This window comes from Schistosoma haematobium, chromosome 6 (genome assembly GCF_000699445.3).
Source record: "Schistosoma haematobium chromosome 6, whole genome shotgun sequence".
NCBI lineage: Eukaryota > Metazoa > Platyhelminthes > Trematoda > Strigeidida > Schistosomatidae > Schistosoma > Schistosoma haematobium.
Window position 1 is genome coordinate 14,760,326 of NC_067201.1, and position 22,694 is coordinate 14,783,019.

Here is a 22,694-nt window from a genome sequence, read left to right on the forward strand (position 1 = left end):
ACACCTCGAACTGCCGACGAAAAAATGTGGCTTGTTTCAAATAAAACTCCTCTTGTTGAACACGGGAATATGCATATATTAAATTTTTTTATCTTCATTTAATTGTTTCAAATAACATATTTTGACCTTGAAAATTTTAAGTACCAGGTCAAGATGCTATTCATTTCACAAAATTGTGAGTCTACAAAAGTATGTTAACTTAAATAGGGTCACTTTTCAGAAGCATAACTTTCTTCCTGCTTTTTTTCTTAGTAGGAAACAAGGCTTACATGGTTTTTAACAATGCACTACGTTATAAAAAAAACTTGACAAGCTACTGTTATCCTTAGTTTATATTTGGTAGTACCACGTACATCAACTCGTTGTTGTTATTTCTGAACGCTGTAAAAATGCTATCCATCTTGTGAATCAAAATACGTAACAACACTTAAGTGTCATGATGTTAATTATTTTCAAGTATTGTTTTCTTTTACATAAGTAGTAGTTGAGGTTATATTCCTTGTTCCATCTGTTTTGTTTTTCGAAACTTAGTTCATTTTCTCCCCCAATTTTGTGAATTTTAGGGTGCGTGCTATGGAATTTGTAGTTAGATAAATTTATTGCTTTTTATTAAAACAAATAACTTTAATGCTGCAATTTGTTAACCATAGTACAATAAATTTACTGATTGAGGTTTATGGAATAAGTTACTTAAGCGTTATCGAAAGCGTTGTGTCAGACAAATTCTTTAACACGCTCTTTTTGTCTGACTTATGTATCCCAATTGATAAAAAATGAAGTTATATATTCTCTAACTTAGTGAAGGTTTACAGTTCTGATTGTTATGTCTAGACGTTTTTTTCCATCCTTACTACCTCTATTGAGCTTGATTATTATTCATTGAAGCGACTTGTTGTTTTCTATACTTTGTATTTGATAACGTTCCCCATGTAATATCGAAATAATGGTGAGACGCATCTCTTCATAATCAACCGACTTATGAGACTTATAAGTTTGGTAAAATAGCTCTTTTAGGTTTCTCAAACTAATTGAAGCCTAGTGTCAGTAAATTGCTGTTTTTCTTTCCTCAGTCGGTCCGTCAAACGTAGTGTAGATCCTGGCACTTGTGTACATCGGTCCAGGTTGTCATACCTCTTTAGCAGAGTGAGATAAAATTATCAGGGCAAATACCAGAGTAACAATCGTATTAATGTCATTATTAGTGGCAGAAAAGACCAGACATTATAGATATAATTCAAGAGAATATAGATTGGTGGAATACAATAAAATTTACGGAAATTTCGAAACCTCAGATTCAAGTGAAGAGAGTGAATACACTCGCAGTCTAACCACTGGTTATGATAATCACACAGGCCACAGCCAGGTATTCTGCATCTACGCATATAGCTCAACTCGACAGTCGGTCTTCATAAACAATTGCTGGGCTAGTGTTGGTTTGGTCGCCCCTGACCTTCCGAAATATACCTAAACCAGTTACCATATCAGTCGATAATGGTTCACTACCTCACCGATTAACTCTCCATACTCACCTTGCACTCTGTGTCTAACCTCAGAATTGTTAATTCGATGGTGCCTTAATGTACAAAGAATGCTTTAAAGACGACTATGATAGAATACTAATAACTTGCAAATATCCTATATTCTTAATGGCCATATTTCACAGTCATCAAGAGCGAAGCGAATTTTCGCACAGTAAGCTCGTCCCTAAGTCCCCAGAAGAATATCTAGCCCACACCACAAGTGATGTAAGTTGGTAAAACAACCCGGGCTGAGTTCTTACCGAAATTTTGTCAAACACCAGCCTACTAGAGCCGACAAAACATTCAAGATAAGTGAAGTATTCGAAACACTTAACGACTTCAATACTTGTTCCTGGTTCAGTCGTTCATGTAAATCAGTCCTGAAGCAGCTTTCCATTTACGGGGAAAAAAATCTCAAATACCCTTGCATTGTTGCTTAAGACGTTCAAAAGACGACATTTTGTCAGCGTCGTCACTAAATAAAACTATAACATCCACGCATTTCAAGTCAACAAGGAAATCGGATAGCAAATCAACTTTTTGATAGTCAAATTAGAAGAATATTATTTCTAAAAGAATGTCTATGACAAATTTAGACAAGAACGGAGGAAGTCGACAACCACGAAGTAAACCAGTGCGAGTTATCGATTCCGAAGACAGTTTAACACAAGCTCTCATTCAACAGTAGAGAGCCTGTACAAGGTTGATATACCTCTTCGATCCCACTTCAATAAAATCTATCAATTTCTAGAACCAAACTTTCTCAAGGTGGGGACGTGAAATTATTGGGAGTCAGTAGGTATGTGTCTCGAAAACCTGGCGGTATTAATATCTGGTCTACAAATCCAAGTCTGACACCAGCCTGGTTTTCCAGAGTTCACTCTTCATGAGCTCTAGTTACGCATTGAGTGGTTGTTAAGGCTAATGTTTTAGACATCATATTAATTAAACTGGTCCGTCGACGTCTTTTCAGTGTTTGAGATTAGCTATGAATATATTATTAGCCTCAAGTTGATCTGATAAAAAACTCCAAAAAGTTCAAAACTGCCAGCCGGATGTTCAGATAGATTCCTAAACCAACATTAGATAGTGTTTCCTAAATGTATGATCAAATATTTATTGGTCAGATGCCCGTACAACTTGATTAAAACTACTACATGAAGTACTGGGTTGCTTTATCCTTTCGTCTGCTATCATAGAACGTTCATTCACTTATATTTTACGCGATTAGTAATAGGATTTCATTTTTCCCTCCAGCTGTTTCAAACTGTAATAAAGAGTTTAAATATCACATGATGTTCAATTATTATATTTAAGCAAATACTCAAGGAACCTTGACTTTTCTCCTCAAAGTTAATATGATAACCCAGTTATTGATTATCTATACTGTATCTCCATATCAGTAAGTTCTCACTACGCTGAGGTAATAATTTCTAAAAATAATATCAGATATTTAGTTCAAACCACATTTACAATGTTAAGCTACAAGATTTCATGTTATGGCTTGAAAATAAACTTTGCGAAAATAAATTATCTCGTAGAAATGAGGAAAAAGTAATTCTACACTTTTTAAATACTATTGACCAGTGGAAATAAGGTTCGCATATGTACTTACATTGTCAAGACAAATGATACATTAGTAGAATTCCTGGTGATATGTTTTCCTTTCTATTTTACAGATACTTCAAAAGTCGACCTCTGGCAAATGGGGGCCCTGTTTTCAGCCTTCTGTGCAATTGCTACTTTTTTACTTTGTATTTTCAACCGTGAACCAGAAACGTTTTTTTCAGGCTTATCATCAAAAACAGCATATCGCTTTTGTGGTTTGAAATCATATGAAGATAAAGTGTCTGCTCAATTTAAAAGATGCTCCTTGGTGCATGTTAATGTATTACTCAGACATGGAACTAGAGCACCAGATTCCAAATCAATCAAATCTTTCACAGATTTACACGAACGTCTTAAAGAAAGGTAATGTCTAAACACTAATATGTATCAAAAGATTGAAGTATTCTCTCATGTTTAAATTTTCTTATGTCACCATAATTCCAATTTGATCATCACAAAAAGTTCTGAGATAGACTATCCGTAACAGCATTTTTGTTGATATATAAACTAGACCTAGATATTGATTTCAAATACTGTTAGTCTATTGTATTTATTTGTTTCATTGTAAAGTGGTTACTTCCCGCTTTTAAAGTAATGTAATGCATAGTAAGGTATCAACAACCAGTAACATTAAATACTACTGTTAAACTGACTAGCAGTGAAGTCATGTAGTTTCTGAAACGAAATAGTAACATTTAGTACGTAGACAAATTTGCTTAACGGGTACGAACTGATAAAATAACGGATCCCAGGCGGAATGTTACCGTTTATTCATCATACGTCTCTTAATGACAAGAAGGCAAAAACACGGGAAACATATTTAACATAGAAGGCTATGAACAGACATCAGAATTAGATATAAGGTGTCTGAAATTAACCATTGGATGGAAGATGATAAATTCTTGTCGATCGATTTAAAGCTATCACTTTTCACTCTCCATCCATTGATTTCAACCATTTCGAGGCTAACTATAAGCTTACATAACTTTAACCAACTACCAGCGACGTCATCAGATTTATAGTGTGTTTTAGTCTGTTTGGGAGGTCCATTTACCATCACTCAGTTATTGACCGTTATTCTTTATTGACTGACTAGGACTCCGAGTTGCATCAAATTCAATCTCAAGGAACTTGTCAGGTACATTTTCCTTGCATGTACCCAGTTGCATACTTGAGCATCTTCGAACAAACACATAACCACAGATTAAGCTGATGCTTTAGAAAACTAAATCTTTTTATTGACTTTTTCGGGTGTCTAGGTGATATAACATATATATCCACTAATGGATTGGTGTTAGCAACCAGTAAGTCAATGTCTTCTTTGATGCTTGTAATCAGTGCTAATTAGTTTCAAATTAATGTTTGAAAGAGGCTTTAGGAGGCAATTACTGTTATTTGTTCATTTGATAAGGATTAGATAAACAATCTTAAGAATTTTTCATGATCCATTCTTTTTCCGAGTATACTGATCTCTTTAAAGGCTAAACCGCTTCTCTAATGTTATTTTTGATTGGTTATACCTATGAAAAGTCCATGTTATAGTTTATTTATTTATTTTAACACATAGATATTGGTACAGTGAGGTACCAAATACATATGCGGCACACAAATCTCATTTGATATGTGTGAGGGTTGTGACACTGCCCGAGTGCCCAAACCGAAGCCGGTGATTTTCTTAGGGGGCCACGCCCGGAGCCTTCGACCTAAAGGTCTGGTCCGCAAGGCAGTGGAGCATCGTAGGGAGATGCAGTCCGATGGTAGCCGGTGACCAACGATTGGTTCATACGCCTTTTTTTCTTAGAGTCTCGGAGCTCATATGCACCATTTGTGTGGAATCAGGGTTCTCCAATTTCTCTAGGTAGACTCTCCATGTCCACTAACCCGGTTAAAGCGCCGAACATTCGCTTTTCGTCCTCTCAATTCCATAAACAACACCCCCGCCACGAGAAGCCAATGAGTAGGACTTCCCTGGCAGAGGATATATACGCGTAGCCATGTAAGAACATTCCGAGAGGGAGGGCGGACTCTCCCCACTCTCGGCCGTACCAGAGCACTTGGGGGCACCATGTTATAGTGCGAAAACTAAAAGTTTTATTTCAAATTAAAATCCATAAGCTGATATAAAGTTGCGTACTTTGAGATTTTCAATCAACTCATGATGGCCTTCTAAGGCATTGACATTAATTGATCACTGAACAGTAACCAATATCATTTTTGTCTAATGTCTATCAAGTCCTGTCAATGAAGTTGTAGCAATGTGAGTAATCTAATTGAGTCGGCATCGCATACATTGTTTTTGGTGTTAGTTAGTTGAAGACAGTCGACAGAATACCCTAAACATAGGTTCAAACCCCACAGGGAGCATCATTTCCTTCGAGATTGTGGGCACACCTTGCTGACGAGTGCCAACCAGCATAAAAGTTATGGTCCAAAGTTCTCTATCGATTGTTTCTAATTATCAAGCAACAAGTTCACCCAAGGTCAAGGCACTAGTGGTCATATCGCAACCTGATCGATAGGACTCAATCATCGCTAAGGACTAGGCAAACACAACATTGGTTATTGCTTAGTATTCATTGAATGTAAATACGAGAAATAACTGTTTATCAATCAAATATTTATTCAATGTCTGAGTCATTGAGATAAACTTACTCAACTATAATTTAGTACATATATATGTAGGTTTTGCACATGAACTGTTAACATGTAGAAACAAGTTAATATTTTCATTCACTAGAACCAGTGTAATTAGTTCTGAGACCATATCATATATGATCGTCAACTGTTTACTTTTAATATTCAAGCTGTAAAATTTTTTTTACTATCAGTGAAATAAGTTTAGTAGGTGATTACATCAGAATAATTTATTGTCTTTTTTTGTTGATAAAGAAAGCTTTTAATATTCTTGCAAATGTGTAATTCTTTTAGTTATAACAATGGATCACCAATTCCTTACAAACTTCTAACACATCCAATACCTTTTAAAAATGCTGCTGCAAAAGAACTTTTACCTAGAGGATTTCAAGAACATGATGGTTTAGGAAGACGTTTTTTTAATCTCATGCGACAACATTTCAATTTTACAATTGAAAATGTTGATTTCTACTCGAGTTCCATTGATCGTTGTATTGCAAGTGGGAGAGCATTTTATAACGGTGTGAGTAATTACTGCATTTTTTTTCATTAACTCCAGTAATCAGAATAATACTTCTCTATCAATATAGACTAGTGGAGATTGTCAGGTCTTTATTGAATTCATGGACCGATCAATGTTAGACTACAGTTGAAAACTTGGAGGCAGTAGACTCCGGTTTCGTTTTTGTATGGGACTCCTTATCAGCGTGCATCCACGATCCCTCACACGGAACTCGGACCTAAGACTTTTGGTCTCGAACGGATGCTTAATGTCAATGGGGGTCTAACATCAATCGATTCGTAATCTCAGTTATACTTCTCTGTTTGCTTACATTTTATATAACATGGCCATGTAGTGAATAGAGAATTACAACATTCAGGATCATTTACCATATTCTTTCGTATTTTTGCAACGAACTTTTACATGTGACTGAATTTAAAGTAAATAGAATCAACAAGTCTAGTATTTATAACCAGAAAATGTTCATAAAATCTTTATTCTTTCAATGGTCAGAAATGAGTTATTATATCATTTCACTAATTTTCACCTACTATTTCAGTATTTAAACATGTATTATTCACACCGTCCATCTCATTAACACGTAACGTTTAATGAATATCTTCAATGATTTTGTTTAAGCTTTTAACATGCGTTGTACGTTGAAACATTTGTCCATTTTATCATCCAGTAATTATGATTTTTATCATAACAACTTATGTCATCATAATGTTAATATGTTCTTGTTATTAGTTGCATAAATCCCCATTACTATAATGTTATGGTTTTATGTCCGGCTTCTTATCACGCGATTTATCCACCAATCAAAGTACGACTCATGCAATCTTCGCACTGTGCCAAAACCAACGACGTTCGAGCGGTATGGGCAGTCTAGCGTCTTTATTGGTCCTATGTCCGCCTAGTCCGTCCACTTGAGTCCAGAACAGCAAATACCAGCTTCCAATATGCGAATCGAATCGAATCATTTATTTCAGACATACTGGGTTTATATATCAAACAAACAGACCACAACGCACCATAAAATAGCAAGTAACATTTGTACACAATAAAGCCAAAAAGTGGCTGTGAACATGGGAGGCAATAGTCAGTAAACTGAACATAGCTTAAGAACCGTAAACCGTACAATAATAAATTATAGATCAAAATAAAGCTTATAATACGAGGAATATAAATATACATAATCTAGTTATTGAATAGTTATACCATCAGAATGTATATGTCTCAGAAGTTACTCGTGATTTAATCTTCGCTTGGATATAACATATGATAATCTAATAGTCGAGATTATTTGCTACGTTTTCAATGTTCCATATGTTGTATTTAGCACTTTCGTCCATTTTGATGAGTTAGCATTGTACATTATGGCGTAATTTTCACTAGACATATCTCTTCAGGCCATAACTTCCGGGATATTTACGTTGTTTTTTTTTCCATTTGTTATACCGAGCTACACTACAGTGATATAGTCATAACAAATAGTTATGTACAATTTCAAATACTTAGAGTGAAATCTTTAATTTTCAGCATTTAACACTCATTCACTAAAGAATTGTTGAAGTACTGGATATAACACATTTAATGAACATTGAAAATGTTACGAATAACCTTAACTAATCAAGTTTCTATTAGAATCGTTAAAATGTGGTTAGCAATGAAATCTATGACGAATGTTTTACCCTATTTGATACTCGTCAACTAGATGTACTCGCATACCAAAGTTGATTTTCACTTTTGAATTTGAAACCCCAATACCATTTTGCTTCAAACACTAACATGTTATCTACTTAGCTATTGAGTTCAGATAGTTATCAATCTAATTTAAAACAACATTCATTCGTTTGTTGAAAAGAGCAAGAACAAAGATTCTAGCAGAATAGCATTAATTCATTTTTATTTCGTAGGTTCTCGTCAGCTGCTTACAACCTGTGATATTAAAGAAATCATAATTACATAATGGTTTTAAATTACTTACATGAAAGAGTTTGATTGGAAGTTATATTGTGAAGACATATTCGTATAGTATAGCAAGGGTGTAAATGAATTTAACAGACTGAATATTGTAAATATATACCTTATATAAAAATATTTCTACAACATTGATAGTAAAAACAGTTCAAACGGTCAGAAACAAGTGATAACAGAATGAGTAAACATTGATAGGAATATAGTGAGTAGAGTTCAGTTGAAAGATTATTAATCTGAAAGATAGTTGAAGAAAAACAATAAAATCAATGATGTAATAAATACGAAAGAAAAATTTTTTTAAGGTGCAGCGAAAGAATATTTGTCACCAAAGCAAGGAAAGATTAACAACCGTCTCCTTTTGAACACATAGGTCAGGTTTTTGACGCTTGATGGCAATGGCTTCAGCAAACTTCAGAAGACTGGAGTTTGGCTGCTTACTAATCACCCTAAAGGATTCGTTTGTTATTTTCTATTTAATACAATATATATATATATATATATATATATATATATATATATATACTTTGTTTAATATTTGGATTTGTAAAATTCACTATTCTACTAGTTTATTAATGGACCAACTATAAAACCTATATGGAATCGTACATTATATTGCGGTAATGAAGAAATACCAAATAGTTGTTTACTCAATAATCAATCACCAGAAATCAATAATAATGATCATTACAAAAAGAAGAATATAACAATTAATAATTATTTATTAAGATTTTTTGCTGATTGTAAAAATTATATTGAAAATATTGAAAAGAATAAATCAGCTATTCGAGAATATTATCAATTTCTTAATTCAAATTATATTATTAATTCTTATGAAAATTTTATTAAACGATTTAATTTAAAACGTGAAAATTATACATTTGGTAAGTTAGATTGATTATTTTATTATATTAATCATTAATTAATTGATTGATCATTGAATGGTGATTAATGTTACTATGTATATCTGGTCCTTGTTAGTGCAGATCAAATCCTATCGATTAAATTATAATGTAGCCACTAGTCTAGGTGATTTGACATTGCATCGTGCACTATGTTGAGATAAGATGATGGTTGGAGGTAGTTAGCAGGAAACTACGCGCATCAAATGCTTAATCATATCTCTGTAGATTGTATATATTACATGGAAATTGATACTAAACCTAAGTCAGTGGTCATGAGTGCTGTTAGAGGTATGAGGGCGGTTATCACTTCCCGGTTGCCCACACCGTGGAAGGGTTGTTCTGGAGGTACCTGAAAACGAAATTGGATTAGAGGTGGTCTTAGTGACCTGGGAGCGTGACCGCAGTGCCCAAGGGACAACTGCTTGAGGTCGGTCACACACGGCCATTTTATGAGTAATTTTTGTGTTAGCTCCGTACTTGTTGAGACCTTACCGCCGGAGATGGATATCCGTGGGATAAGGCGAGGTGTGCATTTTTAGGGTCGACCTTTTCTGACCCCACCTCTCCTTTTGGGAAGGCAGCATCGCTGTCATGCTGGTTGTCTGAAGGGAACACCTTACTGCTGTCACACCTCTGTACAGTCAGCAGTACGACTTCGCCTTCGGACCTTGGGTTTGTTGCTTTTTGTATTACCGCTCTTCAACCGACCTGTCTGATATGGTAGGGCCTTGAGGAACGGTTGTTCCAGCCAATATAGCTCGGTCGCTTCATCACGATAGGCAAGCCCGACCACCACGTCAAGGTAGCAACAACGGTCGGGATTAAACCTAAACTCTAATTGTAAACCCATAATCCTGAAATAAGCCTTAACCTATTACCACTATATTCTATGGGCGAACTGACCAAATGATACCTCTTGGATTTTTGGTTGCAATTCATTCATCCACATGGGTACAGATCATTTCTACATTATAGCTGCTGTCAGTTCATTATTATTATTAATGGCTTTATTCAATATTATATTCCTGGTACAATATCGAATGCTCAACACAAAGTATTTCAACAATTTAGTTTCAAAAAAAGGAAAGAAAACTGATAACTGTACACATATATTCATCAGCTAAGTAGATAAGCTACCTGGAAGTAAATGGAATTCTTTTTTAAAAGATTTAAATCTGTACAACATTTTAGTTAGAAACATGTTTAAGAATACAAGTTATTGACCAGGTTAGCTCTAACAACCTATTTGTCACATAGTATGTTATAACTTATGACCTTGTGCCCTATTAATATATAACGTAATTATACCGCCAATCAGAGAACAATGACTTATCGACCGAACCAATGAAGCATAAAACCCGTACGAGCATTCTTGCGTCTTTATCGGTCCTTCTTCCTGCCTAGTCCTGCCTGTTAAGTTCAGAACACCAATCTCAGCTTTTGCCATTTGAATCATGTATTTCAAACATATATAATACGAACAAAACAGATCACGTCGTACCATAAAATAAAAAATAACATTTGTACAAGATCTAGCCATAAGTAGCTGTAAATGTGGGAGACTGTAATTAATAGACTGGGCACAACTCAAGAACTGTCAATCGTATAATAATAGTTTATAGTTCAAAATAAAGCTTATGATAAGAGGAATATGAGTAAATATAGTTTAATTACTTAACAGTTTTACAATAAAAAGTGTAGGTATAGTACTAGTCCATAAATAGATCACAACAGTTACCATTCATTATTCTCATCGAGATATAACAGAACACATACATTACACAATTAAACATCTATAACCAACAAATATAAATAATTGACAAAGTCATGTAATTACTCTTCCCCAATATGTGAATACATGTCACAGATAATTGGGGAAAAATCATTGTCGTATATAATTCTCAGTACAATCCATCTAGTCATTCCTCATCATTAAAGATTTGTCTATCACAAAGTTGTATTTTTTAAGAACATAACGAGAACTAGTAAAACACTCAACTATTGGATATTCATTTTTGATTTTGTGAAACTTTCCAATAATTATTGTACAAAATTAATTCTCTAATCCATGCACTTTTGTTATGAGTTCCGCATTATTCAATCTGTCTATCAAACATGTGTTTCTTTTAACAAAATATGACGCAAAATTAGTCAATCATAAACAATGTAGAACCCTAATATATATGTTCACTGATTCAAGCTCCCATACAACGTCAGCACCATGAGAATTAACAAATTGAATACTGAAGTGTTGGTGTCAGTGGCGGTAAAAAAAAACACTAAGCTTAGAGAATATGATCCAACTTAAAGACTTAATTAACTATTTTGCTTGAATCAATTTATTATTTTCAGAATAAATCATCATTTCCGAAATTACGTACTTATGTCCGTTACCCTTAGTGGAGCATAGGCCGCTGACAGGGACTCCCCAATCAACCCTCTCCTTTATAGTTTTTTCCAAGTGATCTTCATCCCTTTGATGTCTGCATCCAATTCCCAACGCAATGTGTCCTTTGGTTCCTCCTCTTTCCTTTTTTCCTTCGGAATTCCGAGTTATGGCTTGCTTCATGATGCAATATAATTACTTCCTACCCACCCCTAGCGTCTTTCCCTAAATAATAAGAGTAAGAAGGTTTGTCTGACACCGCTCTTCACTTGGAACGCATCTGTAGGTTGTCCTCCATACACGACTTTGCAGTGTAGTCCTTCGTATGGATTCCGTATGGTGTTGACGATCCTCTCAGGTACACCATAGTGTCGAAGAGCGTTCCATGAGGTTATCCTATCCGTACTGTCAAGTACTTTCTCGTTATCGTGGAAGCTGACGTATAGTGACGAGTTCCATTCAACTTTTTGTTAACAATGATCTGCAGTGTCTTTTTCCTGGTACTGATGGTAGTGCGATGCCCTTGAAGTTCTCGCACTTATTGAGGTCTTTTTTGGTATCTTGAGTTACTCTTCTTTCCTGTCTGTTGGCATTTGTTCTTCCTCCCAAATCTGTCTGAACGAAACGTGAAGCATCTTCGGCGTTACCTATATGTCTGACTTCAGTGCTTCGGCTGGTATGTTTTCAGGTCCTGCTGACCATGTTGATTTCTTCAATCGTTGGTAGGGTGACATCTATAGGAAGGTCTGTAGGTGCTGCTTCGATGTCTGGTGGATTCAGTGGAGCTGGCTTATTCGAGAATTCTTCAAAGTGCTCTACCCGTCTTTTCCTCTGTTCTTGAATCTCAGTGATTGGTTTGTCTTCTTTGTCCTTGACTGGTCTCTCTGGTTTACTATATTTCCCTGCCAGTTTCTTCGTCGTGTCATATAGCTGTTTCATATTTTATTCTCTTGCAGCTTTTTCCACTGTTGTTGCTAGCTCTTCCACCTATTTCTACTTGTCAGCTCTAATGTTCCCCTTCACTTGCTTGTTTGCTTCTGTGTATTCAGTTTGCGCCTTGACTTTCTCTGTTCTTGTTCGGCTGTTGTTAATCACCGTCTTCTCGTTTTTTTCTTGAATCTTGTGCAAGGTTTTGACAGATCCACTCCTTATGACGATGCTTCTTGCGGCCCAGCTCCTCCTGGCACGTTGAAGATAGTGTTTGTTTGATCCTTTTCCAGTTGTCTTCCATAGTAGTTTCTTCTTTCTCGAGTAGATGTGACGCTTGGAACCTGTTGTTGAGAGCTACCTTGAATTCGTTAGGTTTGTCAGTATGTCGAAGGAAGGCTGAAATGAACCTTCGTGATGCCGTTTTTCTAGTCGTCCAGTGCTTTTTTATTTCTGTTTCATCTTGGCAACTACCAGGTGGCGGTTCTCACGTCTTCCATTGTCCTTCTGAAATTGTTATTAATACAAATATGATCTATCTTGTTCTCCGTCGTGTGATCCGGTGGGACCCATGTAACTTTGTGTGGGAATATTGTGCTGCCTATAAGCATTTTGTTGAATGCGCACAAATTTGGAAATCTGTCGCCATTCTCATTTCTTTCTCTCAGTCCATGTCGTCCAATGATATCTTCACACTCGGTGTTGTCCATTTCAATTTTGGTGTTTAGGTGTCCCATCAGGATTTTTAGATCCTTCGCTATGATTGATCAGAGGCTGTCGTAAAACTGATCTTTATCGTAGTCAGCGCTGTCATTAACGGGTGCATAAAACTGGATGACATTCATTGTGATTTCTTTTCGTGCTTCTCTGGATAGCATCAGATCAACTCCTTGTGTGTGCGGAGCACTTTTTTCTTCGTGACTAGAACAACTAGAACAACTCTTCCGAATCTAATCTCTTCTATCTAGCTTGGGTCCAGTAGATTTCTGACGACGGTCAAGTTGTATCTCCCTACTTCGGTACCTATTTGATTAGTCCTCCCGGTCTCCCATGTACCCATAAAAACTGTTGCTCTGGTTGTTAGAAGGGGCATCGTTTTAAGTAAGGTTGTTTTCTATTGAATTTGGTTGGTAACTCTATGCCAAACCCTCCTTTATCTGGATTTGTGGCCGGCAGTAACCCTCTATGAGGGCTACAGACTATAAGTCTAAGTGTAAGAGTATGAAGCCAGTTGCTTAGTGGTTAAAACTCTGTATCTTCAGCCATTACGACGCCTATTGTAATCCCTTTCCTTTTTCTTCGTTTTAAGAGACCAGAAAACATCACTAATACTTATATAAACTGTGCCTGTGTGTGTATATGTGGCTAAAAGCTGAAACACAAACATTTGTTCTGCAAATAAGTTACGTCATCATGGTGTTTGTTTCTTTCTGTTCATAGATGATTTAAAAATAATATTTTTGGCTTGTGCGTATGAAGTTGCTGCAATGGATGATTATGACGATCTATCACCTTGGTGTAGTCTATTAACACCTTATGATTATCCAGTATGGGAGTATTTAGCAGATTTAAAGGTAATCCCATTTTAAAAATAAATATCGATCGATCATTTGTTTTCAGTGTTTCTCCTTATTTTATTATGTCTTAAACCTTCAGTATAACATCCAAAAGAAGTGATTTGTGAATAACATTGTATTCAGCTTAAGATTAAAGATTGAGTATCGTTTTTGAACTTGCCAGTGCCTATCAACAAAATTTTTTAAAGAGACAGAGATGGGTGGTGGCTAGCAGTGGAATCCAAGACACTCGTTTCGCCCTATTTGGGATCCGTCAGCTGGATGTACTTGCATACGAGAGTTGATGTCCACTCAGTACCGTTCACGTCAAATGCCATCGAGTTATCCACTTAGCTAGTGAGTTCAGATAGCCACTAGCTTGTGCAATCGGGTAAAGTTCAATTCATTTTTGTATTGGTTGTTTGAATCTTCCCATTGATAGTGAGGACTGCAGTTGACTAGTCTCTTATAATACTTGTGACTTAAGGCAATATCGAGGCGATCCACATAGGATGCACATATGCCATTAAAAAACTGATCAATTGCAGTCCTAAACACCAATTGGAAGATTTAAATAACCACTACAAAATAGATTTTTTTTTAATGTATGGGAAATTAACTATTCTAGTTTTGGATCCAAACTGACGTCTGTAACTTATAATAATGTTACTTTACATCTTGAGTTCCAGTATTCTTTTGTACATAACTTCTCATTATCTCAATTCTTGTGTTATTCATCGTGCAACTTTTATGTGGGAACTTGGGCGGATGCATATTTTTTGCCAGCCTCTATGTTGATGATAACTAAGAGTCCAATTACGAACAAATCTACGTTGATCGTGTTAGTTGATTTCAACTAAAAATGGTTAAATTCGGATATATCGTAGTACAATGGGCAGCAGCTATGGACCCAGTTCCCTATGAAAGTAATAGGAGGTGCATGACTGAGGAATCCTGAACTGGGATGAAATATTTCCTTAATGGCGATTAGTTTTAAACGGCTCTATTCACTTGTTATTGATTCATAATTAAAATTTGAGTTTTTGTTTATTATTCCTTAAGTGTTCTGTAAAATTAAACTTGATATTGCCTAGTGTATATGTGTGAGGACAGTCAACAGGTGAACTCGAGGAAACCCTAAGAAGCTCAGAAAGAGCTGAAGATATTCCATCCAATCACTTTTTGATAGAATATTCCAGAATCCCTATGTGGATCTTCCCTATTGGACAAATGCTAATAACTCCCTGTATAAAGATTGGAGGACTATAGCGATGATTTCGTTTTTACTAAAAACTATAAATACCTGACAGTTTTGCACCATAATTGATACTATTTGGAATAACATTCCTTTCACTTGTCTTCTGTCTTTTCATTTGCGACTTGGGAGTGTTCTAGTGTCCAGTGCTCAAGTTATACGCGGTATATGAAGAATCTAAGCTCTAGATATAACAATATGTATATCGTAAATCTTGATTGTTATATTTACTAATAAAACTGTTGAACTTCTCAATTTCTTTTTCAGAGTCTTCTTTCAATAGTGACATTTTTCCTTTCGGTAGTTAAATCATATACTTTTTTATTTCAGCATTATTGGCGTAAATCGTACGGTTATGAATTGAATTATGAACAATCGTGTCCTTTACTTGGTGAAATAATACAACAAATTTATAATGTAGCTATAAATTTTCAGAAAAACAACTATAGTCAGTAAGTTTTATTATATAAAGATGTCACTCATGTGTTGACGAACATTTTTATTGTTGGTGTGTTTGTATGTGATGTGTTGCGAATTGAACGCTATATTCGTTTCCTAAGCTATTCTGTAACCCCCAAGGTAGAACTATACAACGAGAGAGAAGACGCAAAGTATGCGAGAAGTACTTTAGTCCAAGGTTCATTTCAATAAAGGAAATACAGGGTTTTTATAATATCTTAAATGTCCTTGGGTTGTTAGAAGATTCTGGATTGCTACTAAACATAGTAGCAGTGTAGCAATCAAAACCTCTGCATTTGACGTTTTGCCCCCTTGATATTTCTGGCTAAAACTTCAAGTGAACGCTGATTGGAGGAAACACTTCTTAGTGTTTCCTGATCCTTGCTTGACTTTTGCGAGAAATTTGCCGGATCACCATAACACATCCTTCTATATTCAACTTAACTCCATCTAAATTAAGATCAAATGACTTGAATAATCAGTCAAACAGAATAGAAACAAATACTAACAGTTATGCATGTCAGTTAAATCTATTATATTCAAGCTGTCAAGATAGTATGATACTCATTATATAGGCAAGCAAGAAAACAATGACCTATTATTTATACATAGTAATCATCAATTCATGATTAGTATACTATTATACCAAATAGAGACATCTTAATTAGTCAAATAATTAGAAATCTATAATCTATATTCAAATAATGTTATGACACCCTTAACCTGTCCAGTTGACCTTTTAATTTTCATATATAAATGTTCTTAACAAATAAAATATTAAGGTTAAAATTTAGGCTTCAAGATTAGGATTTAAAGTTTGCGATTTAGGATTAGATTTACTATTTAAGATTGGAATTTGGATTTTATGATTAGTGCCCAATCCCAACCTTAAACTATAGCAGTTATGTATATACTGTCTTCTGAGTAGCTAAAATAAGTAAAACTCTCAAGGTCGTTCGAACCTTAGTTCTGTCCCGAAATAGCAGTAGTAATAATAATAATAATTGTTGCATGATCAGTGTTAGTAAACGATAAACACGAAATAGTGCTGGGTCAGTGAGTTGGGTTGAGATTGTTAAGATTACTACCTTGAATCAATTTATTGGGGGGTGGGGTACAGGTAGTGGAGATCTATACCTTTTTTAGTGTGTTTATATCCTGTTTAATTTTATGTCTCTTATCATGAAAACGTTCCTACCGGATCCATCTATCTATCTATCCCTTATTTTACATTTCATAATTTGTGTAGAAATAATCCAACATTACATCGTGGAAGTTTTTGGTTCGGGCATGCAGAAACTATTCTACCTATTGTCGCTGCTTTAGGTATATTCAATAACTCGATTGGTCATTCAACTTTACACAAGTTAACAGCAGATAGCTTTGATGAAAGATTAAGAATGATCTATGATACAGATGTTCCATCGCCTACAATGTTTCGCACAAGTTATATAGCACCATTTGCTGGCAATGTGGCTTTTCTATTATATTACTGTCCTGATTTAGGTGTGTTGAAGTCGTTGTTGGCTTTTCTCAATTTTATGTTTTTTAATAATATTTCTGATGTCTGAGCAATCATTTTTTTCGTTTTCAGTAGTATTGCATGATACTTCAGTTTATTGAGTTTAAAAGTAAAGGCGTGAATAGACCGCAAGTATGAATTATATGTATCTTTAGACTATTACTCGCATTTACCGTAACCACCAATTTAATGATATTGGTTTGGCTTAGAGTATCAAATGAAATTGCCAGGTCGAGTGATGCGGCGTTATATTTTGATCGTTTGAGATGTTTAGGACATACTTTACGCATTTCTAACTAACGCCTATGTCAACGTACAATGATCGCTGTCGTAAGAAGAGTGAGTTGGAAAACAACACAGTCTAAGGGTAGCCAATCTATGGAGTTATTAACTACTACTACAAGCGTAGTTGGTTGGAAACGTTGGGTAGTATGGTTTGAAAATTAGCTACACTCACATTCATTGCCTATTACCATACAGATGTTCGAGTTCAGTTTTATTTCTGACTTCTCATTCTTCTATTTCGTTTGCTTCTTTTGAACTATATTTCTTACATTTCGACTTATATTACGGTTGGAATGAAATCCACGCTCTTGTTTGTTTCCTCTACGCATTCGTCCCAGGTCTTATACCCTAACCAATCTACTTCAGTCTAAGTAGTATGGCAGTCTAATTGGACAAATGTGTGGTTCGAACCCAGTTACATAATGAACTTGGAATAAATTGCATTACAAGTCTTAACCATTCAGTCTATATGTATAATCAGAGACAATTTGTTGTTCACTCAACAACTTTTCTTTTACTGATCATATTAATCAGAAGTGTTTGTGATATATTACTCGTTATTTAGTATATCCAGTGTCAACGAATCATTTCAAGTGAATATAATTTGTCTTCCTATGTTTTACATATAACTAATTAATCACCTGATATATATCCAAGTTAATAGAAATTTAATCCTTTCATAAAGAACAAATGCCTCATATCTGGTCTGAAAAATCAATGTTATTTCTCTCACACCTCACATACCTAATTTCATTTATACACCGAAATAAACCCTAAAGATCTTGAGTTCTATCCTTTAAATGGTCGAGTGTTGGAATTTTTACAATAAATCAGCATATTTATTATTATTATTTCTTTAATTTCCATTATTCCTCACATTGATTTTTATTTCTGCTAAATACTATGCTCAAGTTCATTACATTCAAGGAACTACCTTTTTAAATTTCCTTGATTATATTCATAAACTCATACAATGTCATTATGACATTAAGTTTTATTGAAGTCGTGTTGTACCGTCAGTTTTATTTTTCATTGAATTAGAATATATATATCTGGCTCTTCTATCGCACACGCAACAACAAATGCAGGAGAAGACGACCAGTGTAGCAGCAGTAGGTCTCAATATACACAAAGGGAAAAGCAAAATTCTCCGAAGCAATACAGCATGCAACAATGGAATCACATTTGCGGAGAAGATTTGGAAGATGTAAAAGCTTTTACATATCTGGGTAGCACCATTGATGAACACGGTGGATCTGATGCAGATGTGAAGGCGCGGATCGGCAAAACATGAGCAGCATATCTGCAATTGGAAAACATAGGGAACTCAAACAACTACCGACCAACACCAAAGATAGGATTTTCAATACAAATGTCAAAACAGTTGTACTGTATGGGGCGGAAACCTGGAGAACTACGAAGGCCATCATCCAGAAGATACAAGTGTTGATTAACAGTTTTCTACGCAAAATACTTCGGATCCGTTTGCCAGACACTATCAGCGACAACCTACTGTGTGAGAGAACAAACTAGGTCCCAGTGGAGGAAGAATTCAGGAAGAAGCGTTGGAAGTGGATAGGACACACATTGAGGAAATCACCGAAATGCGTCACAAGTCAGGCCCTCACTTGGAATCCTCAATGTCAAAGGGATAGAGGAGTACCAAAGAACACATTACGGAGAGAAATGGAGACAGGCATGAGAAGAATGAGTAACAACTGAATAGAACTAGATAGGAAGGTCCAGGATAAAGTGGGTTTGAGAATACTGATCGGCGGCCTATGCTTCATTGGGAGTAACAGGCGTAAGTAACTAAACAAATAAAAGAATGTCCAATACAACATAGCATCCGGAAACATTTTTCTTCAGCAGACTGGTGTTACGACAAAAACATGGTATAAAATGATATAATCACCTGAAAATAAAATTGAAAACTCTATGATGAAAAACTCAAGATGAGATATTAGCGAATTCAACACAAAATTCACAGCACACGTTGAATTTATTTATTTTTGAGTAAGGCATAAAAAAGTGTAAAAGAAATTTGTTATAACTTGTGACTGCCGATTAGAGGGCAGTGACTTATCGATTGGATCAATGACGCGTAAAACACGTGCGGGCAGCCTAGAGTCCTGATTAGCCCTGCTTCCTGCCTAGCCCAGCCAGTTAAGTCCAGAACACCAATCCGAGCCTCTGCGATATGAATCATCATACTTCAAACATACTGAGTTTATATACCAATCAAACAGACCACAACGTACCAATAAAATATGAAACAACAGTTGTACAAGAATTAGCCAGATGTGGCTGTGAATTAGAGAGGTAGTAATTAATATACTGGGTATAACTCAAGAATGGTAAAACGTATAATAGTAGTTTATGGGTCAAAATAAAGCTTATAATAAGAGAAATATGAATATGCATAGTTTAGTTACTTAATAATTATACAATAGAAATATAAGTTTAGTATCGGTCCATAAATGGATCCCAAAGTTACCATTCATTATTCTTGTCGCAACATAACAAAATTGTATTTTCAAAGACTTATTGTACTCACGACCAATCAACATATACATGTGTAAATATATTCTTAAGAGTTGATTTATTTCTCTAAATGGTTGAATATAGTCGACAAGAAAATCTAATTGATCTAAGTTTCTCACTAGTTTGCACTTATAATCAAGGCTTGCCTGAAATCTTTTAGAAATTAGTTCTCTCTGATAGATTCGAAGCCTTGTCCAAACAGTTTCATTACCTAACATCTCAACATAATTCATGTGATATTAAGTTTCTTCGATTAGTTTATCAACATGATCTACTGAGTTTGATCTATGTTAAAGACTAGGCAAACATACTATTGGTCCTAATTGAGTGATTAATCAGTTGATTTGTATAATCAAAACAGGTTTTTTATATACTACTATACTTGATTTACTATCCAGTCATAATATCCTATTAGTTCATTCCTTTCAGCTTAATACATAAATGTATCATTTTAAATAATGATTAAATGAGAAAAGTCACGATCTAGATTGAAATTCCTTATTATACTTTAGTCAAAGGGGTATGAACTGATAAATTATACTGTTACATACTACTAATTATACAAATTATTACTAGTAACTAACTTATAATTTCCATTGAATAATAAATGAATAGTTGATTCGATTTCACTTTGATTGTTGTTGTTTTTTTCCAAGAAGATTCTGATAATGATCTGGATAAATTTCGTGTCAAAGTATTGATCAATGAGAAAACAATTTCTTGGCCATTAGCTAGTTCAATACAACCGCCTACATTAGATCATCCAGGTGAAACAAATGCTTCTCTAACAACTATATTACAATATTTCAACGGTTGTATGCCTAATAATTATGATAATAATAAAGTTTGTTCACTTCACAAGACGTTTTAGATACATAATTCTTTGTGAATAACTACGATCTACTGATTATAACGCCTGCTAGATCCTTTGTCTATTGATTCGTAGATAAATAATATTAATTGATGAATATAACCGTTTTTGCCTTATGCTTCTTTATTTGTTTTCTATCTTCATTTTCTTCATATTTTACACTTTGTATATATATATTTTTGAAAATAAAAAACAACACACACGCACGCACTTATTTTTATTTATTCGCACTGAACAATCGAACCATAGTCCACTATTGAAATTCAAATCAACCACACATGGAAACGATGATTCTTTTTGATAATTTACCAATCAGTTCGTCAATATAAAGTAAACAAAGTCGAAAACAATGATAATAGCAATATTCTAACACCTATTACTACTTGTCTACCCACAAGTACAGGGTATATGTGTATGTATAGTTGATAGTTTCTTAATGTTGCTAATGATGATTATGTACTTGTTTGTGTTTTACAGCCAAATACTGTTATAGAATTTTAATTAAAAAGTCAATCTCCTTAGAAAAATGTAGTTTTCTTTTTAATAAATTTTATTTTCATTTTTACAATGGGTAGTTTTCACTCGACTGTTTATGTATATGTGACCCTTGGTTTGTTATTTGAACAGAGAAGCTTTTTTTTGTTCATGTTATCAGCTTAGTTACATTGTGCTTTTTACTTGCATTGTAATTAATTTGTGGTCAATATGTTTTCATTTGAATGAAATATAATCTTTTAGTGCATTTCAAATAGTTTGATGAATTTTGATTTTTCCCACTGATCAGAATCAAGATCGAAACTTTGATTTATTTTGTGCAGGTTTCAAAATGTAATATCAACTAGTGAGTATTTGTGAATTTAGACAGAGAGTACTTAATAAAAATGACAAATAACTTGATAAGACAGTGAGTCTTCATGGACTGAGATGGTTGAGATATGTATTATGTATCCCTGTTCAGTGTATAATCTGACGCGTGATATCTGCTAGTTTAATAAGTAAGTTAAAAAGAACCTGAACGTCGTATCAATCCATGAAGTCATCAGCTGTTAATCTAAGCCATGTTGATAGATGGAAGCTACCTGCTTGTGGTTCACGCGATTATCGTTACTGTTATTTGAAGACGTTGGATAACATGGTTCAAAATCGGTCGCAATGGCTCAGATGCATCCATTCTCTATCTTTCCTGAGATCTTGATATGGGGACTTATCTTACAGTTTTTATCCCACAAATTCATACTTTTTAAACCATATTTCCTGTGTATAATGTTCGCTACTGTTATTATTTCTGGCATTTGTTTTGACAATTTCATACTAATGTAGTATAACAATCTGAATCAATTCATATATGTACCCGGTTCTACATTGTTTATGATTGACTGACTGACTTGTTCAGCTGGTATCCACGATATGAAGAGCTTTGTACGGGACAAACTTTATTTGGTGATTAAATCTTCGAGGATAGACTAGAATGAACTTATTTTACTATCATACAATAAAAGCTTACTTCTAATGAAAATTCCATTCGAAATGGATCATTTCCGGTACACTGAATTAAAGATCATCTTGGCTCGTACAAGTACTTGAAGACATTGAGACTTTCGTCATCATGATTCTTAGATCAGTGCATGAAAATAAATAGATAGATAACAAAACTAATTATTAAGAGTTTCTTGTGAAATTCATTCTTGTCAAGAGTAAAAAAAGTATATTACTGGCGGTAATGATTGAATTTTATGCAAT

General features: G+C 34.7%; 1 protein-coding gene across 2 annotated transcripts; it reads left to right on the forward strand.

The window, feature by feature from the left end:
- Positions 1–102: 102 nt before the first annotated feature.
- Positions 103–21,703, forward strand: MINPP1_1 (PHOsphatase; the record flags this gene model as incomplete). 2 transcript variants are annotated; one of them, XM_051219460.1, is made up of 8 exons in its annotated part: positions 103–175; positions 3,200–3,491; positions 6,057–6,285; positions 8,813–9,128; positions 13,903–14,036; positions 15,604–15,725; positions 16,982–17,238; positions 20,740–21,703. In XM_051219460.1, coding segments are annotated over 8 exons (1,638 nt in total), but the record flags the coding sequence as incomplete, so codon positions are not given. The 2 variants fall into 2 exon arrangements, with proteins under 2 accessions (XP_051065556.1, XP_051065557.1); XM_051219461.1 differs by having other exon boundaries at positions 20,743–21,703.
- Between the last annotated feature and the right edge of the window lie 991 nt (positions 21,704–22,694).